The following is a 25,609-nucleotide window of genomic DNA, read 5'->3' on the forward strand; positions in this document are numbered from 1 at the left end:
CATACATCAATAAAACTATCAGTATATGAAAACAACGTTATAAATTCTTTTCTAACAAAATTGAACTTTAAATTTATGAAGTAACAAGTTGATAATATAAACTTCAAATTGATAATATTAGGTAAACAATATAATCGTGTTATAAATAAATGTGAGATGCTCACAGATATTTGAAAGTATTGCGCGAATGTAAATTGCGTACCAACTATGTATACACTCCTACATACTTAATTCTTTAAGAGTGGCAAATTGCGTATTGTACCACAAAACAAAACGAATTGTGAACCTATGACTACTAATAGCTATGCAAAATTACTGATTTTATATATTGACTTGTTCGATTTGATGGTCAATTTATTTTCTGTATTGGTAATCATTTGGATTGTCAAATTTCAAGGAGTTATATAAAAGGAGAAGAAAAAAAGCTTTTAGAAGATGAAAGTTTAACATTTTTGTCACGTTAGTCTAAGGTGTAAAATTGTTATATTTATTTAAGATTTGTTCAATAACTCAAAGCTCACAAGTATTTGCATTGGAAATGAGATGAAAATTAATATTGCAATCACAAGCAATTAAAGATTAGTCATGCTATTACATGAAAGTGAAAATTAAACAGAATTCAATTTCTTGAATGACATTCTTTTGGTAACCTTTACAGCAATAAGAGCCACTGCCTTATTAACATCAGTGGACAAGTTCTAATTAACATAGCACAATTACAAGCAATTGGAGATTAGTAGTCATGTTATTACATTAAAAGTGAAAATTAAATAGGATTCAATTTCTTCAATGACATACTTTTGGTGACTTTAACAGCAATGAGAGCTAAAATAGTAGCTGTTGGGACAAAGATAACATCAGGAATGGCTTTCATAACACTTAGTTGAGGCACAGATTGTCCTGTTCTCTTAGCTACCATAGCTGCTGGAGGTGCCACTATTCCAGTTATCATCATAGAATCATCTACTTTGCTTATATTTACCTTATTGATCATGAAATCAATGAAAATATGTTTCTTCTTATCTTCCTCGGATGTTTTATTCCAGTTTTCGAAAACTTCCTTAATTTCCTTGTGTGATGGTACATCATAATGCTTACCAGGCAAGGCCATGTTAATAGTGCTAGTAAAAAACAAGAAAAAAATTGTCAGAAACTATAGTCCAAATTGATATCAAATGTTGAATATGGAAATTGTTAATTACATTTTTTAACAATTCTACTTTATACCTTAGTTGCATAAATTTAAGGGTATTCAATTCTACTTTCATGATAAATTTGATTATCATTTTGTCAAAAGTGGCAAATACATACCATGCATGACAAAAGGTTTGGTTTTTTAGTTCTTGAATTTGTAAATTAAAATAATCCTTAATTTTACCATGACCATATTTTAGATGATTATTTGAAAATCATTTTCCTTTAAAATAATATTCATATTTATACCATTATACTAGTATATAGTTTGAAATTAAAAAAAATAAAAAAAAATTAAAGTTTCCCCACTTTCCTTTTTTTTTTTTTTTACAAGTAAAATGATTAAAATTTTCATTGAAATGACATGCTTACTTGAAGATATCAAGAATGGCAGTGTGGAAGGTTTCAAAGTCTTTAACTTCTTTCTTCATAAATTGATCATAGAGTGCTCCTGATACAAGATCTAATGTCTGGGATGCTATTCCCTCACCTGATGAAATATGTTAAATTTTTGTGCAAATTTAATTTAAGACAAATATATAATAATAAACAAAAAATTAAAATAGAACCTAGCAATAAAAAAAAACTAGTGGAATTAAAGGTAGAAAATAAAAGAACATGAGACCTGATCCTCCCATGTAACTCATGATCATCCCCATGATGTTTTTGTATTTTTTGAATGATTGACCACAAAAGCTACCAAATATATATTTGTGTATATATTTTAAGAAAAAATGTGGACCTAGGAAGTGAGTATATCTGTTTCTTTGGTGAAAGTAAAGTATTTTTTGTTCAGGATTTAAGTTATGTTTTTCTTTTCTTTTTCATATGTGAGATTCTTGGCTTGGAAGAGCATGTAGCTTTGAGATTCCATATCAAATATAGGGTTCATCTTTGTTCTATTGTTTTTCCTAACAATTTTATACATTCAAATTTTGAAAAATTAGTACATGTATAACATCATTCGTTTGAAGAATCTGATGCTTATCTTTATGCTGGAATGAAAAATGATATTTTTTAGAAGGAGGGAATGAGAAATGTTATTATGTTATCCGCCTATCCGGTGTTATCTTTTAAACGAAAAATAGAATTTTTGACCTCATTATCATTTCACTCTTTAACTTTCACTTAACTTTTAACTAGTGTTTAGTTTATTACTCAAATAATAAATAGCTCATTAATTTTTCTTTTTAGTCTTGATCAAACTGCAATTTTCATCTATTTATCTCAACATATATTATCTTCACATTTTTTTAAATGATATTCTCTTCGCATAATAAAAAGAGTGAAGATTCAATTCAACCTCTCACAATTTTCGTGTAGGTCAATTCAACCTATATAGCAAAAAAATAAACTTAAATTAGTCTCTGATATTTTCATACCAGAAACAAACTCAATCATCCCTTATCTAGAAGAAGACATGGATTGATAAAGAATAATAAATTTGAAAGAAAAAAATTATTATATTTTTGTTATTTTAGTAACAAAATTGTGTTTGTTTGAGTAAGGTGAGATAGAAAAGTTATAATCATTTTTTAGGGAATCGAACCTGTGTTTTACAAAGCACAATTTGGCAAAATATATGAAATTGATAAAAAGAAATGCACCAGCCGGGAATCGAACCCGGGTCTGTACCGTGGCAGGGTACTATTCTACCACTAGACCACTGGTGCTTTGTTGTTTCTTTTCTCTCATTATCGATATATATTAGCATGGCATTGATTAGTGAACAACATGATTGTTTTACTAATAACCAATCAATTTTACATGAACGAAATCTTTCCTAATCACTTTTTTTTTCGTCATTAAAGAAAATTTACATTAGTTAGGGTTTTTGATGCTAATGAAGGTGTGAGACACATCTCAAGGATTAAAGAGATTGAACTCATGTTTTTGTAAAATATGAATCGGCTCTATGTTTATTGGACCATCTAAAAAGTTTCATCAGATCTCAGGATATGTAAGAATCAAAACAATAACTCGATGAACTCAAAGATATAAACCAGTTAAATTGGTTTAGTTTTTTTTTTTCCCCTTCATGTTTGGGTCCAAATCAAACTCGATTTCTATCGGTTTGAATATCACTTTCACCTAATTTAAAACAGATCACCTGAAACGTAAACCACACAATTAGATTTTATTATTAATTCGTTTATTTCACGATATATCAGTTCCATCTAATGAATCAATTTTTTATTACCAAGTTAAAACTTAATAGAACTTCACTAAAAGTGCATAAAGTATTTTTGTTACTTTAGTAAGATCTAATCAATTCATAATTACATCTCACCAAAAACATTTCCCTCAAAAAAAAAAATCTCACCAAAAACATGTTGACAATGTGATCACGATTGTATTTCGATCATATTTTTGTCATGATCCATGTTTTTTTATCCATATTTTTGTAAAAATACATGATCCATATTTTTTTTTGTTACTTTCGATCATGTTTTTGATCCATATTTTTTGTTACTTTCACACAATACACTAATCTTCTAAACACCAATGGTCAAAAGCACATCTCATAATCTGAATTGACAATCACGTTTTATGGATCATGTATCTTATTCCAACAATTTCTTGTATTCTTTTTATTTCACATCCCAATACCAATGTCATCTTTCTTCTATTTTCACCATGATCTAACCTTGTAATAAAAATAAAAACTAATAATGGTTTTTCATTTCAAACTCATTTCAATAGGTCATCTCGAACACTATAAATTTCTGAAATAAATATTCAACAAAAAATGAAACTGATCTCATATTGAAACATAAATAGTTGTCATAATTGTACACAATCATGATACTCAACAATAGGTTGTACCAATCAATTTTCCCATGTTTTGCTTCCAATCAAAAGGGTTATCCCACATAGTAGAATGAAAAAGAATGGTTCTCCATATGCAAACATTTGAAATTTAAATGTGCACAAAAAAGTACACATTCGGAAAATACTAGTCAAAGTAAAAACAAATGCAAAAAACAACAGCAAGAAGGGATTTTGGATCAGATTAGTAAGCAATCAATGATAAAGTGTGCCAAAATAGTGTAGGAGTGAGTAAATTGAGTATTAAGTCTAAATTTTAGTGAGAGTGAGTTTACTTTTAGACAAATTCCGTCCGGAGGTAAATCCCGTCTGAAAGTGTACATTCGAAGGGAAAAAACTCTCATAACAATTCGGGATAAACTTTATTTATTTGAAGAAAAAAATGAATTTTGTAACGTCTGAAAGTACTTTAAACAAGTTATGTGTCCTGAAGTTTCTAGAATCATTTGTGATTTTTTTAGAAATGTTTTTTTTTTAAATGTGGGGGTGAGGAATGTTGCTGCCTAACCCTTCACTGAAATAGAAAAAGATGGGTTGAAATTATCTTGACTCGGTTGACATCATTTATCTAATTAGGGTATATATATTCATATGTTTTCATTTATTTTGTTCATTAATTAGAAGTATTGTAGGGTTCATGTAATTGTATAGCCAGGACAATATTATTTTCTTATTTTCACAAAATTGGCTGTAGATGGTTCTAAATGACAAATAGTTATAATATAAATATATAAATATAAATAATAACAAAGAATAATAATAAGCGTGTTTGCTCAAGTTATGAAAAAAATTGTGATAATTTATTTTATCATTTTTAATTATAATAAACATTAAAATTAGCTGCTGTTGGTTGTTAAATTTTCAAATGTATTTTATATTTGAAAAGTCCTTATAAATTCAAAATGGCTAATTTCAACACTCTACAGCCATTTTGTCCATAATCCAATTGGTTGTGTTAACAAAAATAATCATATTAGTGATTACCTTCTTGTCTAAGAGAAATATTAAAATCCCTTTCATTATATTTGGTGTTTATTTGAAAGCTGAAATTGTTTCATATATATAATATACAACTTGATTTGGAGTGGTGCAAAAAGATATATCAATATGAACTTCTTGAAGCTTTTCTTAGTTGCATTAGCCCCAGTTGTGAACACTTTGTTCATTGCTATTATTGGGGCTGTACTTGCACTTGATAACATTGGCATACTCACAAAGAATGCCAAGAAGCACCTCAATATTGTAAGTTAATTAATTTTTTGGTTTGTGATTTTATACCACCATTTTTTTTTATCATGACTCATATATAGGTTTAAAATTTAAATCATTCTCATTATGAACAATTTTTTTTTTTTTTTGTCTTTCTTTCAATCCTCTCTTGTTTTGTTTTTAATTAAGGAGTAGATGAAAATAGAATGTTACTTTTTTTTTGAGGGAAAAATAGAATATTACTTGGCAACAAAATAATTATTTATATTTCTGAATGCATATTTTTATTGTACAGATCGTATATTTTGTCTTCACTCCAGCTCTTCTTTATAGCAGTCTGGCAAAAACCATAACTTTGAAGAGCTTGATTATGCTGTAAGTTAATTTGTACTTTCTTGTTATTAACTGTAATTTCATTCATTCCATAGACTTTGTTTTATACTTAACCACCAGCTTGGAAAGCCTTTGCTTTCGGCTTTTGCTTCCATAGATTTTTTTAAGGATAGTCTAATATCAAAAAATAGATAGGTCTCTTATCGACTTAAAAGAGTTCCTCATTAAATTTTAAGAGATTAAAAACTATACATTGTCGGTGCAAACTTTTTTGCACCGACAATCAATCACAACTTGTCAACCCTTTTGTTTGGGTAAAAGAGAGGGCCTGACCGCCAAAGAAGAAACAATCAATCACAACCTAAAAATATTCTAACAAGCCTAGGAGAAACGACTCGAGAGGTATTATCAACTAAGAGAATCTTCAACGCATCCAAAGGAATATTGTGAACGATGAGAAAATCCATAATGTTTAAGCTAAGACTGAAGTTCGCAAGTTAATCTACGCAGCAATTTTCCTCACACCAAGTATGGTTGAAATTGACGTACCAATCCTTTTTCACTAACTCTCGAATTCTTCGAACCAAAAAATGTTCTCAATAAGGTTATTAAAACCCTAATCCATGCAAGAATAATAATAACATTGAGGCAAACAATTAGAAGAAACTAATCTAATCCATTTATGGCGCTTATGATGGGTCAAGTTTCTCTAATGAGCCATTAACCAAACAAATGTTTGAATTCAGTGTGGTTTTTTCCAATTCCAAATGAGATGCCAATCTGTAAATTATGGGTCTTACGAGTGTTAACAGGACATGTCCTTATAATCTCTTATTTCAGTTGTTTTAAAAGGCCCCATTTTAAAATTTATTTCTCGGTTTAATTGATTTTGGAATTTAGAAGAGATGCTTAATTATTGTGATGATTTATTTTTTGAGGGGTGCTTTGATGAATTAATTTTATAGGTGGTTTATGCCGTTAAATATTCTTCTGAGATATATTATTGGGACAACTCTTGCATGGATTCTTACTAAAATAACTAGAGTTCCTCGTCATCTTCATGGCCTTGTGATGGGGTGTTGTGCTGCAGGCAGGTTTATCTGAACATTTATATATATTTTTTCTTTAATGATCTAATCATATCTTATAGATTTGATATACCAATCAAAGTCTAGCTTAATTATATTATTTATATTTTCCCTAAAAAAAAGTATTATTTTATATTTAAAATCATTTTTTAAGAAACATAATCACTTTTTTTAGACATAAACACTTTTAAAAATATTCAAAATATAAATATCTTAAACCCCTTCAAAAATAATAATAATAATAATAATAATAATAATAATAATAATAATAATAATAATAATAATAATAATCTTAAACGTATAAAATAATGAAAAGCTACTCTAATTTAGTAGTGTATGAGGAATAATCTGATTAAGCGAATGTGATATATGGAAGAGACTGTTAAAATCATTTCTATTTTTTTTAATTGTAGTTTGTAAACAAATACAAGTAAATTTCTAGTTTACTTAATATCTCTAAAAATCAATCAACTTTGAGATAATTTAAACAAAAATTAAATAACCTAGTCCTACACAATGACGTTGTTTTGAAAACCCCAAATTTCGAATTCAATTGAGGATTCAAATTCCCTTGATATGTCGCACAAAATATTTTTAGGTGGACAATCCTTGAGAAGACTCCATGTCCTAATAATTAATTGTGAGTGTTAATCTCACATCAACTATAAATCGATTAAATGTTAGATATATAAAAAACGTGATTCATATTTTCAATATCTTAATTAAGATTTTGGGTTGACACACGGTGTCTCCCTCTCTTGTGGTCCTAAAACATTGACCCGTTTTTGCTTCCGAGTTCTAACACTCTTCAACGATTGTTACTAGAGTTTTGGTTTCATCTAGGGATAAGAATTCTTATTATGCTCTATATGGTTATATCATTGTCTGATATTTCACATCATAAAATAAGGGTGGTGAGTGCTAACTTGTAAAGGTTTTGGTTGGGAAATATTTGATACTTTAGTGTGTCCATTGTGACTCCGCCTCTCTTTCCTGACAACCTCTATTGTGCAGAATTTACGGTATGAATTTAGTTGCAATCTCATGTTTAGATGTGAAGTTTAGGTTATAGACATTTGATGGAAGAATCAACTTTTGTCTTGTTGAGTATTAAAGTCAAAGATTCGTTGATACAATCAAAATTGCACAAGTTATTGATTAGTATATGGGCACTGATTTACATTGATGCAAGGTGTGTTGCGAGATTATGTCAATGGTTGAAAAACTTTCGGCCATCAAGAAGTTGCACCATAAATTTTCAGTCTGATTTTCAACAAATGGAAATTCTTAGAGTGCTTTAACTTAAAGTGAAGTGTATTCTTTATGATGGAGTATGATAGTTCTTTTGAATTATGGTTGTCGGTGAAGACAATGTGAAATTTCTTAAAGTGGTTTGACTTTACGTGAAATCTAATTTGTATGGTGAAGTATGCTAGTTTTGGTTGAACTATGATTATCTGTGTTGATGATAAAAGCATATATGTATCATTTTCAATCAAGATGAAAATTGTTAGTGATGCTTGAAATGATACGTGTTGAAAAAAATCTCAATGCTTAGTCTTATAAAGGAAGAAGGAGATCAAGACTATAGTTATTTCTTGGAGAGTGTGGGTTTACCGGTGGTCGTGAGGAGTTTGAGAGAAATATCTATGTATTGTAAAAAAATAAAAAAAAAATCTTTTCTATGCTATTGTCATTAGACAATGATCAAGAATTTCCGTATGCTTTAAAGTTATTTAGATTATATCATGTGTTCTGTCCTTGTTAGCTTAACTCAGTTGATAGGGACAATGCATAATATATACAAGGTCCGGGATTCAAATCACGACCACCACCAAAAAAATATTATATCACGTGTTCTAATTGTGTGGTAATTGATGTATGTAGGAAATCTGGGCTCTTTGCCTCTTATCATAGTTCCAGCTATCTGTAAAGGAAGAAGTCGTCCTTTTGGAGACGTAGATTCTTGCTACCATAAAGGACTAGCATTTACTTCTCTAACAATGGCAGTATGACACTAACTCCAATCATTTGAAAAATTTATGTATATATAATATGTGCATCACATATATAGTGGAATTAATTGAGATTTATAAACTATTTAAAACTTTTACTTTAAACGTGGTTCTTGTTTTGCAGGTAGGACACATTTATGCTTGGTCTATTGTGTACAACATTCTCCGCATATATACACCTAAGACAAAGGTTGTCAAATTTGATGAATCCACAAAATTTGAAGAAATTAATAATCCAAAAAATCTTTCTAAATGTTCCATAAGAGCATTGACTCCAATTAAGGAAGAATCATTGTCTAATGGTCATATTGATCAACTTCAAGTAGAATGTAAAGTGATTGATGATCAAGAAGAGGTTGGTGTATTTTCTAATATATAATTTACTTTTTTTTTTCTTTTTGATCAACTTTTTTTTTTGTCTAATGGCTCCTAGTATATAATTTACTTTATGTAAAGGTTCTTGTATTGTATTTGTAGAAAGGATAATGTGAATTGAATTCAAAATGGCATGTCATCATGCACTAAGGATTTAATTTAATTATTTAAAAGAAAGAAATTTTTATACTTTCAAGTGTTTCACAGGTACCAGAAAAGCCAAACATTATGAAACATCTGAAAATATTAGGTGACAAAATCAAATTGAAGGAACTATTTGCACCTGCATTATGGGGATCGGTATGTCCACAATTCTATTATTTTCTCATTAGTTTTATGATTATTTTTAATCAAGTAATAAGGAAATGGTATACAAATTTTTCTTAAGTGTTTAGAGAGAAGTTTATTCAAACTAACTCCTAGTACTAATTGTTCGTTTGATATGCTTGAGTTAATGTTAATGTCTACTTTAAACAAACTTCAACAATTTGATTGTTATACACTAAAGCTTAATAGAGACATTGTGATCTTGATTTAAGAATATATTCATGCAGATTTTTGGAGTAATAATTGGTATAGTTCCTCAATTTCAAAAACTACTAGTTGGTCAAAGTGCTCCTCTCCATGTCGTTCAAACCTCTATAGCTATGTTGGGGTGAGTATCCTCTACCACCTATTTGGTTTTTTTCTTTCTTTCAAGTATATTGTAGAATTTCACCTTTTTAAGGTGAATAAATGAAAAATCTAGGGTCGAACCCTAACCACTGTATATATAATACAATGTCTCTACTAACCGAGTTATGCTCAGAGGGACACCAATATTTTTGCTCCTACTATTCTCTACTAAAATGATGGGATAATTGTCACCAATATTTTTGAAAGAGCGTAAAAAAAGCATCTAAACAAATTCATGAAGTTATGATAATGCTTCTAAATTAGGTCCTTATATTAAAATATATAGTTATTCTAATAAATTATATACTATTTCCTTTAGCAATTTTTTTTATTTTCAGGGAAGCATGCATTCCATCAATGATATTATTGGTTGGAGCAAATCTTCTTAAGGGTAATGAATCAATTATCACAATGAAATGAAATTTTCAACTTTGTGTTTAAGTTCAATTGAGTTGTTAATTACATTTGAAAATGAATGTGAGGGAATAATTTTCAGGTTTGAAGGGATTGGGAAAGAAGGTTCCACTAGTTGTTGGCATTATTGTGGTTATGTATATTGCATTACCAGCAATAGGTATATGCATTGTGAAAGGTGCAGCTCATTTCAGCTTGATAAACTCTGATCCATTATATCAATTTGTCTTACTACTTCACTATGTTGTTCCTCCTGCAGTATCCATTAGTAAGTTGTTTATTTATCATACTTTACAATTATTATTATTATTATTACTTGTTTCCTCATGTATTTATCAAATTATTACTATGTAGTATGTATATATAGTACTAAAAAGCTATAATTTTAAACCAAACTTTTCTAACACAAATTTATAAAATCACTTTTTATGAATGTATACAAACATAAATCAATGTAGGTTTAAATTACTTTCATCCATAACCAATTTTATAAAACCAAATCATTCAAAATCAATTTTTGTCAATCAAACGCATGTTAATCGATGTTATCGTTCTATATTTTTATTACATCCTAAATTGTTATTTTGACATTGAATTTGGATAGTTACTAACTTTAATTATGAATGTATTAGGTACAATGACTCAATTGCTTGGAGTTGGTCAAAGTGAATGCTCGCTTATCATGTTTGCAACTTATTCCTCTGCTCCACTTTTACTTACCCTTTGGTGCACCGTATTCATGTGGCTTGTGTTATAAACTATAATTTTAGCGAAATTATCAATGAAGTATAATATGATTGCTCAGCATAGAAGTGTGGAATGTTAATTTGAAATATGAAGGATTTTTCATCTTAAGATCAATAATATAGGTACTGTTGACTATAATTAATTATGAGAAATGATAGTTGTATCATCATTTAGGATAGTTCTCTCTCATCTTAAAAAAAAAAAAGTTTAAAAATTATACCAAAAGTTGTCACAAAAATATTGTCTTTTATTGGTTGCATTGTTGTTAGAATAACCTTTAATTAAATGAATATACCGGAACAAGAACATCAATCCGACACTATTTAACTTTGTATCTAAATATGAGGCTACTTGAAAATATCTTTTAGAGATTTTTTTTTTAGGAAGTCAATCTAATCTATCAAAATTGACATCATGGATAATTAAATATGAGACTTTGCGATGATCACACCCAAATTTGGTTAGCCTCATGCCTAACATATGTAAAATCAATCCAACATACATTACAATCTTTTTATAACAGTCTTTAAACTCGTAAATTAATCCTTTAATGTGAAATTTTGATGGAATTTTACTAGTTAAATAACTATCCACTCATCAAAAAAGGAAAATAATGGCATGCTCGTTAAAGGTGGGGGTGTACCATCAAAATTCCTTGTCCAATCTCACCGTATCTTAGTTCTTCATATAGTAGCCCAATAGTAGCAATATGACTTTTTAGGGACAAAACAGCATTGATGCTAATCTCCCCCACCAACATCGCTTCCTCCATACTATAATCTTTCTTTAATTCTAATGCAAACCAAACCTATTTCTTTTTCTTTTTTCAAAAAAATTATACATTTCTTCAAAGGTCATGTGCATCAGTTTTGGTTAAATCTATTCTACTTGTATACTAAAATTTCAACAAAAAAAATCAAAAAATATAGTAATGAATAAAGCGCAACTAAAAAAAATGACATAAACATTGGGCACTCGTAATGATAACACTTCCTCTCACTCTCCTCATCATGCTAGTAAGCTTGGTACTGAACAAGCTCAACAAAAACCTATGATTTTGTGCATCGATTTGTTGCATATTAATATCCAAAAAGTAAAACAAAAGTCATTTAGAAAAATATAAAATTCTAAAAAAAAAAAAAATAAAGGGATAATTTTGCTTAACAGAAAATACTCAACTTTCTGTGATAGATAAATGTAGTTGTTATATAAATATACGCTTTTCACGCTTTTTATTTATTAAAATTGTTTGTCTAAGCAAATACTTCCCACTAATAATATAGTTAAAAAAAATGTTTGCCTAAAATCACTCCTAATTTAGGTATACTATATATAGATTTACATCTAGAAATAGTATACTTGAAGCATTGCAATTTAAAATAATTAAAGTACAAGCCACATAAAGAATGTGCTCCATAAAGTAAGTGAAAATGCAGCACAAGAATAAGTTGCCAACATGATAACTGAGCACTCACCCTCACTAACTCCAAATAATTGAGTAATTGTACCTGTAACATTAATAAAGTAAGTGCATTTTCAACCAAAAAAAGTTCAAATCTTCTAGAGACAGAAAATCGAGCAAAAAATACTAAATATGCAAACAAGTTTAGAAAGAGTGATATTTATTTTATTAATAACAACTAATTTAAAGCTTATAGTGAAAAATGGAGTCATTCAACAATATAGTGATAAATCATTAAACTATAATGTTTGAGTTTATGATTTAGTTAGTAAAATTGGCCTCAATCACAATTCACATATAATAATTTTTATTTTATTTGTTCCCTATTAAAAAAATCACCACTAATTAAAAAACTAATTTTAGGAATATGACATAATTATTTCTAAAAACAAATATTATTATTAAGTTTCATAAACAACTTACTTAGGGCTACTGCAGGTGGAAGAGCAAATTGAAGCAGTAGAAGAAACTGATACAGTGGATCAGGATGGATCAAGCCAAAATGAATGGCACCTTTAACAATTCCTATACCTATTACTGGCAAGATTATAAATCTAACCACAATTATGCCAACAACAATTGGAACTTGTTTTCCTAATCCTTTTAAACCTGAAAAAAAAAATCTCAATTTTGTTATCACATTCATTTTCAAATAAACTACTAAATTTTGACAAAAATAAAATAAAAAAAATTAGTTACCCTTTATAAGATTTGCTCCAACCAATATGGTCATTGCCGGAATGCCTGCATCCCTACAAATCAAAGTATAATTTTGTATATACTGTTAGTAAATCAAAACCAATAAAATGAATTATTTTAAAAGTAGTTATTGTACAAAACTTTTTTAATAATATGAGTAGTAACTTATTGACATTGTAAAACGTTTTTACACCGACGTCAAAGTATACTAACCTAATAATAACAAAATATGGATGCAGTGGATATATTGACCAATTTTAGAATACTTACCCCACCATGACTAGAGAGTCCTGGAAAACACCAAGAGGAGCATTGTTTACAATCAACAGTTTTCGAAATATAGGAACTACGCCAATTATTAAACCAACAAGCTGCTTACAAACAAAGAAAAAATGTTAACAAATAATTGAAGTTTAATTATATTTCAACTTAATTGTCATAAGTTAAGTATAAAATTAAGTTAGTTTGTTAATTTTGTAAATACACCGTAGTATTTAAACACAAGTTGAAATTTGTCGAATTATGTTCATGTGTGATCTAAGCTATAGTTTCTCTATGAGGAATGGGTTAAATGAAAAATTATACAAAAATAAGGAAGAAATATGACATACCGCTCCAATTGTAGCTGGTGCAAATAGTGCCTTTAATTTCATCCTTTCTGCTAATACTTTTACTTGTTTCATAATCTTTTCCTTTTTTGATACCTATGTAAAATTCTTGAAAAATATAAGATCATAATAACTTCTATCGAATAATACAATGCTTTCATAATCTAATTATATAAAGCTACCTTTACTTGTCCATTAGAATTTGTACATTCAATTTCAAATTGCTTCACATGATTGTTATGTGATCTATCCTTTGAAATGTTTTCTGGATCATTTTCTAATGCAGAATTTGAACTAATCATGGAATCATCAACTTTAACTTCATTGGAAATCTTGCTTGAATATATGCGAACAATGTTGTACACAATTGACCAAATGTAAATGGTTCCTATCTGAAAAAGAAGAAAAGAAAAGAACAACAAAAATTAGTTCAACATTATTAAGAAATGTCGATACCACTAAGAGATGGACCAAGATGTGGGTATAATATCTTTTTTGATTAAACCATCAATTTAATTGCTAAAGTATACTCTCACTCGAATCTCATGCCAAGGCCTACCCTACAATGAATCTCATACTTGAATTCTAAATGTTTAAAGTGTATGTTTCGATTGTAATAAAGGGTATGTTTCGCTGGTGACATTGTAATTTTGTTGAAGTTATAAATTGTAGTTTTTCTATGTGTTAGTAATCATGAAATCTTATGGATATAGATCATAGTGATCAACAAGAAAGCAATCATGGAAGTATTCATGTGGGAGATACTCATAGAATTTCATAGTAGAATGAATAGATTGTTAAAAGAATAATAAAAAAAATGGTAGAATGTGTGTTCCTATATATAGAGGTTAGTTGGAGTAACTAACTCCAACTAATAACTTTGACCAAGCTAATAACTTTAGTTAACCTATCAACTAACTATAGTTGATTAAATATGGTGTAATACCATGATTACTGTGATTCTGACAATTTCACCGTTATTAATTTAAATATGCATTAGTTCAGTTTCGTACCGCCATTGATAGAGAAGCATAAGCAAGTCCATTTCTATGACAAATATCCGCATCTCCAAAAGGGTTGCCTCTTTGTTTACATACAGCTGGGACAATAATCAAGGGCAAATTTCCTAGATTTCCTGTAGACATCAAATCAAATTCATCTTTAACATCAACTTTTTTATATTCTTATTTGATTTACAATGTTTTTTAGTCATTAAAAATGTAAGTGATTCTTTGTACCTGCAGCACAACACCCCAACACAAGACCTTGAAGATGATGAGGAACTCTCATCAATTTAACTAGCAACCATCCAAGAGCTGCCCCAATTATAAATGTGATAAGAACATTCAATGGCATAAACCACCTACATAATTCATGAGACATAACTTTTTAATCCAATAGTTATATGGAATTTGTTTAGAGAAAATGTTGCATAAATATTAGAGATAAACTTACAACGTAATGATGCTCTTTGATGTTACTGTTTCAGCTAGGCTGCCGCAAACAAGAGCAGGAGCGAAGACAAAAAATACAATCTACATGGAAAAAGAGACAAAAGTTATGTAAGTAGTATCGTTATATTTTTCTCTACAGAAACACTAAAAACACTCTTTTTAACATTCTTTTCATGTGAACCATTTTACCACTTTATGTGAAATCATTTTCAAAACATGAAATTCGTGTAAATTTCACCGAATAAAAAAATTGATATCAAAGTGAGCGTCAAAAATAGTTTATTCATATCATCCCTCTTTTCTCTAAACTCTTTTTTAAGAACTATTTTGAAATCTTTAACTTTATTGAAAATTGTTTTTCCCACTTTAAACAAAGCTACGAAACACCATGAACTAACAAGTTCAACCTCAACGGCAGTTAACTGCCGCTGAATTTTAACCGATGGTGGTTAATTACCGATAAAATTTGAGGTTAAATTTATTATTTCGTGGTGTTTCTTAGTTTTGTGTGAAGTGGGAAAAGCAATTTTCAACTTTATTTTATCCAAAATGTGGTTCGGTGTCCATTGGATAGATGTAATGGGCTTCTCTCTAAGGCGTTTATGTTGTTTATGGAAACAGAAATACACCCCCCCACCTCCATCATCACCCAATCACTCTTATTTATAGCCTCTCAAAAAAAACAACCTTATTTATAGCCTCTCAAAAAAGAATAACCTTATTTATAAATAAAGGACAGCAAGAAAAATATAACATATATAAAAAAAATGTATGTTATGCAACAATACTAACACTATTTGTCATTTTAAATAAATGTAACTTCCACTTGTATCACATGCAACAAGGTTAGATGTCATCTCATGCTATAAAACCAACATGTTAAATATGAAATCACGATAACTTGAGATTGAATCATTATTTAGATCCTTATAATGGGTAAATGCCTGGTTGGCAAATCCAAAGAGGGTCAGAATTAGAAGAAAAAAATATATATAAAAAGTAGATTTTGGTGGCTTTTAAGAACTTTAAGGTAAAAGTTGCTTTAAAAAAAAAAAAAAAAACTCATTTCTTTTGTGATGTGAGTGATCGATATGTATCATGTAGTCTCCTTCAATTTTCTTATAGCTTGTTTGGTTATACGTTTTAATAGTCAATTTTGGTGCAATTTCAAGAAGCTTTATATCCTAGCTTCACTGAAACGCACGTCAGCATTCAATTTAACGTGTGAACAAACACACACTTAGTCTCATTCATTTACTTTATTCCTTAACTATCAATTATATCTAATGTCCCTTTTGCAAAATATCATAATCTCCATTGAAAAGCTCTATAGCACTCCAATGAAAAATTAACATGAATAAAGTAAAAACTTTAGAACAAAAAAAAAAAAACAGCACTTGTGGTATAAATTAATGGAAGAAAGAGATGAAATGAAACTTACAGTATTCAAGTTTTTCCTTGCAGTCTCTCTACTGAGTATATCAAAACGATCAAGTGCAAGGAATGTTCCAAGAACAGTGATCAATAGTACCTTAAGAACTGGCATCAATGCTACAATAAAAAGCTTCAAGAATTCCATTTTGTTTTTCTATATCTTCTTTCTTGTGTATCACAAAAAATACAATCCTGTTACATGAAATAAATTTCAATTAAATAAACATCAAATAAATGTTTAATGAAAATTATAATTTATTTATTTTAATCTTCTAAAAATTAGTCATTCTTTTAGATCAAATATATTGTTTACTTATATTTCGTTCCAGAGAGAGTAACTTACATATCCTTCGATATATGAAAGAACCAAAGAAAAAACAACTTAATTCAACTAGCTAGAATGAAAAATGAAGAAATGTTGATAAAAAATGTTAATTACCTGATGATGCTCTGTTTTCAAAGGGACTAATTGTTGATGGGTAATTAAGTGCTAAATGCTTAGTTTATATATGCATATATAGCGCACTATATGAAAAGTACATGACGAAATCAAATTGGCTACCAGTAGAAGAGTTTATTTTATATGCACCTATAAAAGTTTTACATTCATATGTTGTCACTTTATTAATGAGTTAAAGGCACAAGTTAACAATACCCTTTAAAGATTACCCTCTCCGTTTTAAAATAAGTGTCGCTTTAGCAAAAATAATTTGTTTTAAAATGAATGTCATTCTCACTTTTCAATGTACTATTAATTACTCCCTCCGTTTCAAAATGAGTGTCGCTTTAGCCAAAAAAATTTGTTTCAAAATGAATGTCACTTTCAGTTTCCAATGCAATAATAACTTTTTCTTTTCAATTGTACCCTCTAATTAATACTCTGCACACTACTTCCAAAGTATTACTTTTAAAAATAACCAATAGTTAATAAGGATAATTTGGTAAAATAACTATTCTCTTTCTTTTAATCATTGCATTTCTTAATATGTGTGTAAACACCTAAAACGACACTCATTTTGAAACGGAGGGAGTACTTTTTTTCAATAGTACCCTTAATTATTATTATCCACACAACTTCCAAAGTATCATTTTGTACTTTAATTTATAATGATGACAAATGCACCAATAACTAGCAAAGCTATTTTAGTAAAAATATCATATCTTTGAACAACATTATTCTATTCCTTAATCTGTGTGCAATTGGCTAAAGCGACACTCATTTTAAAAGGGATGGAGTATTTTAGAATATTAACGAGTAACCAAATTGATACAATGATAATGTTTAACCCACTGTTTATAAAATTTAGGGAAATGTTAACTTGTGTCCTTGGGGCATAAGTTAAGAAGACAAATGTAGAAAAAATTTCTTGGAGCTTGTGCATTTATTACTCCTCCGTCTTTGACTACTCACCTTGATTGTTGGTTTAATGAGGTTAGTTCTAAAAAATTGAGGCGAGGTTTGTTGTTGATTTGGCATGCTACCATTTGGTCTATTTGGCTTGAGAGGAATGATAGGATTTTCAAAGGGGCCAAAAAGGAAGTGGGGGAGATCTTTGATGCGGTCAAGACATTATCTTGGTGTTGGTGTCTCAATAGATTGGATATTGGTGCCTTTATGTTCTTCGAATGGTGTTGGAACCCTATGGATTGTTTATCTAGGTAGGTTTTTTGGTGTTTTTGGTGCAGCTGCCCGGATTGTGGTCAGTGGCGGATCTTGACAAAATATTTGGGGGGAGCCAAATATTTGTTACATATATATATATAAGTTTTTTCACATAATATAAACAAGATGATATGTGGTGTGTTGGTTCATAGTGCTTGGATACCACCTTTTGATCAACGGTTCGAGTCCTGCATGGCCATTTTTTGTGAAATTAAAATAAAAATATGAAGAAAAAAGAGATGGAAGGGGTCGAACTCACGACCAAATAACGCAAAACAACTTCAATTTCCGCTGCGACACAGGCACAACTTCTGATAGTATCTGTGTAATATGGTATTTATATTAGATCTGGGGGGAGCCATGACTACCATGGGCTCCCAAGAAGATCCGCCACTGATTGTGGTGCGGTGTACAAATAGCCCAACTGCACGGCAGTGTGTTTTAGCCTACAGTTGGTTTAATTTGTTGCTGGTTTTTGTGCTGTTGTCTGTTATCTGGCTGCTGTTTTTTCTGGTGTTGTGTCCAGCTGCCTTGCGGTTTTGCTTTGGCAGCCGCTGCTGCCTTGTATTGTTTTCTGCTTCGCCCCTTCCTCTTTTCTTTTGAGGTTGGGTGCCTAATAAATTTAGCCATTCAAAAAAAAATATCTTAAAAGTTGCAAAAGTTATACTTTTAATATAAAATTTATTTTTAATTTCCTTTTTAATCTCTTCAACTTGTGCCCTAAGGGCACAAGTTAACATGACCCATCTTTAAATAAGTATAATGGTGATCATTTTGTTTTTTGTTTGGTATTTAGAGACTATAATAACATGCTTGTATGCTTGTGTATGGATAATTTGGAAAGAAAGGAACAACTAGTGTTTTAAAAATAATGAGGAATAAATTGCTCAACTGTTAGATAGATTCAGACTATTGTCTTTCTTGTGGTTGAAATAAATAAAAAAATCTTGTTTAGATTTTGATTTTCATAATTGGTTTTTACACCCTTTATCACAACATAATGTTTTTTCTTTCGTTTTTTCTCTGTTTGCGATTGGTTGCAAAACTTTCGAGTTCCTTTGGCATATCTTGTGTTAGCAAAAACTTTTATGTGGTATATATCATTTTAGATTGTTGGGAAAAAAACATTAAGTTAGTAATATTGTTGGAGATATATTTAAAACTAACTTAGTAGAATTAGTGAGAAACAAACCTGCTTAATATTTTATGATTTCATGAATTATTTTGAAATATTGATAAAATTATTGTATGTTATGGTAATATGTTTATACGATTTCAGCTATCTGATGGAATATTTACTAAGCATAAATGTAAAAGGAGAAATTGAAAAGTTATTTCCAAATTTTGAATGAATAAAGAATAAGGGTCTTGCTAACATGATAAATTTTTGGGAAATGTTAACGAGTGCCTCCGGTGCACTCTTTAGACACTTTAAATAGCAAGTTTTTAATGAAAAGTTGTGTATTGAATGCATTGGAAATTGTAATAGTTGACTTTTCAAAAGAATAATTACTAATTTTAGGATGCTTAAAGAGTGTCCCGGGGGCACTCGTTAACAAGACCCTAAATTTTATGTAAAGAAAATCAATATGTTGAATGGAATCAATCCCAAGATAAAATTTCTTTTGTAGGCTTCTTAACTTCCCATAGAATAATGGTGGTAAAATTTTTTCACGTTTTCTTTCTCCTTTTTGTAACAAGACAAGATGATAGTAACCAAAAAAAAAAAAAGACAAGATGATATAATTGGAACGCATATAAAAGTGGGAATGTGAAACACGTATTTAATCATGAATGAATGGAATTCCAGAATTCGAATAGAAATGGCATAATGCACAGTGCACGCTACAATTGAAAATATTTATTTATGCTATAAAAAGTAAATGTTTGGTTGTACACTATGTCCCTATCTATAGGTGGTGCTCCACTTTCTCTTCCATATTATGTTCTCTGACTTTTACCACCACACACAAAGTTACGTCACCATTCTAATTCTTTCTCCTTTTTTCTTTCTACTAACATCGCCACTCAACTCATTCTATTTTTGTCAAATCTCTTATTACATACACCCTCCGGTCACTAAGCAAAAGTTTGATTTTTAGATTCATTCATTAAATGACGTATGTAGTCCTTATTATAGGTTACATACGTCATTTAATGAATGAATCTAAAAATCAAACTTTTGCTTATATTAGTGACCGGAGGGTGTACCTAAATTTGCTACAACATTGATTGATTAATTATGGTACAGCTCAAAATTAACAAGTTCTCATAACTATGTATGCATTGTGCATGGTTATAACTTATAACAATTAGTTCACTGAGAAATGGAAGCAACATTGTTTTTTAAGTTTATGTAATCAAGTTAATCTGGAGAGTTTTTTTTTCAACCTCGAAAAACTCGGTTCAAAACCAAACACCTAAAGAATGTGGAGCTTATACTTTAAAAATGTGTTTCACATAAAATGATAGAACCTACCTAGTTAAGATAATGTTGAAAAAGAGTGATTATAACACTCCTCTTAGTCGACTTTATCAATTTTAACCATATTTCAATCATAGTTAATGAAATAAATGAATGTCTTTGCCATTAAAGGAAAGGTTTAATTTAGAGATCAACACATATATACTAGGGCCAATCCATTTGGCTCATTATTAGAACTAGGCTAAAGTTAAATTAAACTAACATAGTATAAATTGTCAACATAATTGACTAACTTAATTGTCACTATTAAAATACAACACTTTAACTTGAGAAAATTTTCAATAAAGATAATCAAAATTCTTTTAAGTTTAAACAAAACAACTGTTAATGGCATGTGCTGAGTTTTAGTGCAGGATGAGCTGGTATATTATGTGGTTTCTTCCTTTGAAAAATATAAAATAATCTAGTAATTAAGCACTAATGTTGAAAACCAAATTACATAAGTGGTAAAGCTAGGGGCCATAGCCCATAGGTACGCATTTAGTAGTACTATATTGCAAAAGGTCAATTTTATACAATATCTTAAAATAATTGTCACCTATTTGAATATGATTCAATATATGAATGTAAAGTGAATTTAAAAAAACAAAAAACAGAAAATTTGACTGTGATTAGTGAGGCTTAGATGTTTTCATGCGATATGATGCATATGTGGTGAGTCAGTGTGCGGGTTTTTGAAAAAGATAGATGAGTTATGTAAAAATTTGAATATGATTCGATATATGAATGTAAAGTGAATTTAAAAAAACAAAAAACAGAAAATTTGACTGTGATTAGTGAGGCTTAGATGTTTTCATGTGATATGATGCATATGTGGTGAGTCAGTGTGCGGGTTTTTGAAAAAGATAGATGAGTTATGTAAAAATTTGAATATGATTCGATATATGAATGTAAAGTGAATTTAAAAAAACAAAAAACAGAAAATTTGATTGTGATTAGTGAGGCTTAGATGTTTTCATGTGATATGATGCACATGTGGTGAGTCAGTGTGCGGGTTTTTGAAAAAGATAGATGAGTTATGCAAAAAAAATGATTAATACACTTTTAATTTTTAGGTGATTTTGATGTGTAGATTTCATTAAGTAGTTTGAGGTAACATTAATTTGTTCCAATGCTTCTTTTGATGCATGGAAAGAAAAATAGAAAAATAGAAATGTGAATTACTTTCAAAGGCTTCTTTTGTTACATGAGAAAAAAAAAACACAAATGAGTCAAACTACGTTTTTAAAGAGGACACTCTTAGATTACCATTTACCAATAAGGTCGGTCTAACATGCTTAGAAGTCTAACTAGTTTTTGGTGTATGGAGACTTCATGATTAAACTCATTTTTGTTCTGTCAACAAAAAATAGAATGTAGAAGGAATATTATTCATGTTATTAGCATTTTAATTGGGTGTTTTAATTTCAACCATTCATTTTAATCTAAAGGTGTATAAACACATAAAAATTCTCATGTCCACTATATAGCTGACGACGTTTAATTAAAACATATGAGACGACCTTAATCTTGATGGGTCTTGATACATATCAAATTGTTTTTTATTTGTGTAAAATCTCTTTCTCTCTCTCTTTCTCCTCTCCTCCTCCCTCTCTCTCTATATATAACTTAATTGCATTTTGATCCTACTATTTTTTCTAATTCATAATTTCAGTCCTTCATTTCTATATTATAAAATATATTCACCAATTTTAAATGCATAAAAAATGAATTTATATTTATACAGAAAATTATACATGAGTGGAGGCAACTTGACAAAAAGTTGCGCCGTTAAATAATTTTCAATAGAAAAAAAATAATTTCAAGAATTATTATACTTGAAGTATCAAACAAATGTTTGTTTATATATATATATATATATATATATATATATATATATATATATATATATATATATATATATAAAGAACCATATATTATCAGCAGGTATCACATCTTATATCCACATAAGATAAGTTAGATTTCGAAGCACAGAAAATCATATACCTCTGATTTGAGCTTCCCACCTCCTTTGCTTTTTCTTTGCTTCTTTCTTTCTTTGCCTCTTTCAATAAATTCCCCTGAATTCAGCCCCCTCAATTCCTCTCTTTTTCTTTTTATCTAATGAAGCTAACACCAACTTCATAATTTATAGAATCAATTCGAGTGTCGTGTATTTATTCAACACAGATTGAGTGTATGTTTGTAATTTGTAATATATATATATATATATATATATATATATATATATATATATATATATACATACATACATATATATATATATATATACATACATATATATATATATATATATAGGGGTTTGCTAGGATACATCCACTAGGTTTTATTAAGGTGTGTTTTAGCAAAGATATAACTAAAAAGTTGTTAAATGCACCTTAAGGTGAATGTTGCTAAAGCACACCTTCTAAAAAATAAGTGGGTGTATGTTAGCAACTCCTATAGGCATTTGCTAGGATACACCCACTTATTTTTTAGAAGGTGTGTTTTAGCAAGTTATAACTAAAAAGTAGTTAAATACACCTTAAGGTGTAGCTTGCTAAAACACTTCCACATAAAAACTAGTGGGTGTGTTCTAGCAAATCTCATATATATATATATATATATATATATATATATATATATATATATATAAGTTGGAGAAAAGTGTTATCAAAATTTTCTTTTTAACATTGAATCTAACGTTCACTTTTTTACTTGATGAAATTTATGTGAGTCTCATCATTTTATTTTAAATCCATTTAAAAAGTGTATGAAATAATTTTTAATTGTTTGGCACATGTAAACAATATTCCACTTTATCTCAATTATAAACAACAATTCACTTTTTAAATTCATTGGATAATTGATGTAATTTGTCATAAACAACAATTCACTTTTTAAATTCATTGGATAATTGATGTAATTTGTCTATCCTACATTAACAAATCTAAAACTCATTTTTATGTTGTTTTTGGTTACAAAATCAATTTTATGTTTATAATTGAGACCGAATAAAATAATAAAAAATATATTATACACATATTTAATTTATTTTAAAATCAATGCAAATTTTGAATTAATTTTATCTATGTTATACCGGTACCAAATCACACTTTACAGGACTTAAAAAATCTACTTTACAAAAATTCATGAACTTCGTGTGAACACAAATGTCACTTTCATTTTCTTGATTCTTGTGACAAGAACCATGCAATTTTTTTTTTTAGGAAGAACCATAAAAATTTTGACAAGTTAGGTTTGTGCATTTAGTAGAAACACTTTCAATTCAATTGATGTGATTCTTAAGATGGCTATGGAGATCGATAAGTACAAGCAAACACACGTAACTGAATGACTTCAGCCTACTGACACTATTTTCATTGGATGGAAGAGACCCTGAGAGGGTTGGGTTAAACTTAACTTTGTCGGCGCGCATAAAAGCTCAGTTAATCTTTCAGGATGTGGCGACCTTCTCCGTGATAGCAGTGGAAATTGTTTGAATAGCTATGCTCGTAAGATTGGTTCATACGGCGTGTTACATGCAGAGATGTGGGGCATGTATATTGGTATGGATATGGCTCAGAGACACGGGATCACACACCTGCAAGTGGAAGATGACTCATCCCTTTTAGTTGACATGGTAACAGGGAAATGTAACATCAATGAGAATGTTCCTACCTTGATTCGGCACATTCGCGACCTAAAAAACATGAGTTGACATGTTTAGATCAACCATACATGGCATGAAGGAAACAGATCAGCAGATTGGGTAGCTAACTTTGGTCAATCTTTGGACTCCTTTGATTTACATATGATTGAGACTCCTCCTAGAGAGCTTCAACGTCTCCTTTTCAATGACATTTATGGCGCTTGCATGCCTTGGAATGTTCGATTAATTGCTTATGTTTTTTTCTTCTTTTTCTTGGGCTCTACCCTCTTTTTGTACAAAAATAAAAAGAAACACTTGCGAACGGGGAAATGTATCAATAACCGTAATTTCTATGTACGGTACATTCATATATTGATTAAAGAGTTTTGATATAATCAGTTTCTTTTCTAATCAACTACGAATGGTTATTGGTAAAAAAAAATAACTACAGATGATTATCGAGTAAATCACAAAATCTAGTGTGGACAATTTCAAATAAGTCTTTGAAATTTTACCCATATTACTATAGGGTTTTGCTAGAAGCCACCCATGAAGGTGTCTTTTAGCAACCCACACCTCAAGGTGTGATTTTCACTTTTTAATTATAACTTTGCTAAAAGACATCTTCATAAAAATTAGTTGATGTCTTTTAGTAAATGCTCATAGAATAACTTGCTAAAAGACACCTTCATAAAAGGTGTCTTCTAGCAAAACTCATTACTATATTAGTCATTTCAAGAGTAAGTTGATGATTAAATTGATAGTAATACATTTGAATTGGTTTAGTGGTGTTGTCTTGAGACTTTATAATGTATTATTTTCAAGATCTTGCATTCGTTTATCAATTTTGGTCGACTAAATTTATATAGAACTATACTCTAACTTTAGATAGGGGCCGCACAAGTGAACGGTGAAATTGGATTGGACCCTTGAAATCAATTGTGAATATACTTTATATTTAGGTGCAACGTTGATATGTGTTGCTTATGGTAGTTGTAAGATACAAATATGACAGAAATCATTGGAGAATATTGTTATGATCGACAAAGAACAATTAAAACTTGGTAGTGAAATGACAATGGAATGGTAGCGTTGATGTTGGTGCTTGCTTGATGCTGAGTATAACATTTCGTGTCATGTCATGTGAGAATGTGTTGGGTATCGCATTATTCGTGCATTTAAGGATGCGATAGAATTTGTCAATCAACATTAGTTCATTTTTTTCTTCTGGAGGGAGCATCAAGGAGACTCATGCATAATATAAGAAAATTGTTTTTCTCCCTTTTAAAATTAT

The 25,609-nt window shown here is 29.5% G+C and overlaps 3 protein-coding genes and 1 non-coding gene across 6 annotated transcripts; 1 reads left to right on the forward strand and 3 right to left on the reverse strand.

Moving 5' to 3' along the window:
* Nucleotides 1–602: 602 nt before the first annotated feature.
* LOC146896308 (uncharacterized) lies at nt 603–2,241 on the reverse strand. Its single transcript, XM_085737445.1, has 3 exons — nt 1,820–2,241; nt 1,567–1,684; nt 603–1,121 (listed from the first exon to the last, which is right to left on the reverse strand). Exons 1-3 carry the CDS (start codon nt 1,851–1,853, stop codon nt 767–769), a joined length of 507 nt encoding a protein of 168 aa, XP_085593571.1. The 5' UTR covers nt 1,854–2,241; the 3' UTR covers nt 603–766.
* Nucleotides 2,242–2,796: 555 nt separating this feature from the next.
* On the reverse strand, nt 2,797–2,867 carry TRNAG-GCC (transfer RNA glycine (anticodon GCC)). The gene has a single exon. It is a non-coding gene; the product is annotated as a tRNA-Gly (tRNA).
* Nucleotides 2,868–4,774: 1,907 nt separating this feature from the next.
* LOC146896310 (protein PIN-LIKES 3-like) lies at nt 4,775–11,017 on the forward strand. Its single transcript, XM_085732297.1, has 10 exons — nt 4,775–5,265; nt 5,528–5,607; nt 6,531–6,655; nt 8,541–8,662; nt 8,793–9,023; nt 9,251–9,343; nt 9,598–9,698; nt 10,057–10,109; nt 10,215–10,400; nt 10,765–11,017. The coding sequence occupies exons 1-10, from the start codon at nt 5,131–5,133 to the stop codon at nt 10,887–10,889; spliced, it is 1,251 nt and encodes a 416-aa protein (XP_085588423.1). The 5' UTR covers nt 4,775–5,130; the 3' UTR covers nt 10,890–11,017.
* A 1,063-nt stretch (nt 11,018–12,080) lies between these two features.
* Nucleotides 12,081–22,814, reverse strand: LOC146896311 (protein PIN-LIKES 3-like). Of its 3 annotated transcripts, none has more exons than XM_085732299.1 (11): nt 22,671–22,814; nt 16,544–16,728; nt 15,104–15,183; nt 14,887–15,011; nt 14,662–14,783; nt 13,831–14,040; nt 13,652–13,744; nt 13,311–13,411; nt 13,041–13,093; nt 12,765–12,950; nt 12,081–12,387 (listed from the first exon to the last, which is right to left on the reverse strand). In XM_085732299.1, the coding sequence occupies exons 2-11, from the start codon at nt 16,679–16,681 to the stop codon at nt 12,263–12,265; spliced, it is 1,233 nt and encodes a 410-aa protein (XP_085588425.1). In that variant the 5' UTR covers nt 16,682–16,728; nt 22,671–22,814; the 3' UTR covers nt 12,081–12,262. The 3 variants fall into 3 exon arrangements, with proteins under 3 accessions (XP_085588425.1, XP_085588424.1, XP_085588426.1); XM_085732298.1 differs by lacking the exon at nt 22,671–22,814 and adding an exon at nt 16,976–17,099; XM_085732300.1 differs by lacking the exon at nt 22,671–22,814 and adding an exon at nt 16,880–16,900.
* Between the last annotated feature and the right edge of the window lie 2,795 nt (nt 22,815–25,609).

This window comes from Medicago sativa, chromosome 8, assembly GCF_051527215.1.
Source record: "Medicago sativa cultivar Bolivia chromosome 8, Bolivia_mono, whole genome shotgun sequence".
In the NCBI taxonomy this organism is placed as follows: domain Eukaryota; kingdom Viridiplantae; phylum Streptophyta; class Magnoliopsida; order Fabales; family Fabaceae; genus Medicago; species Medicago sativa.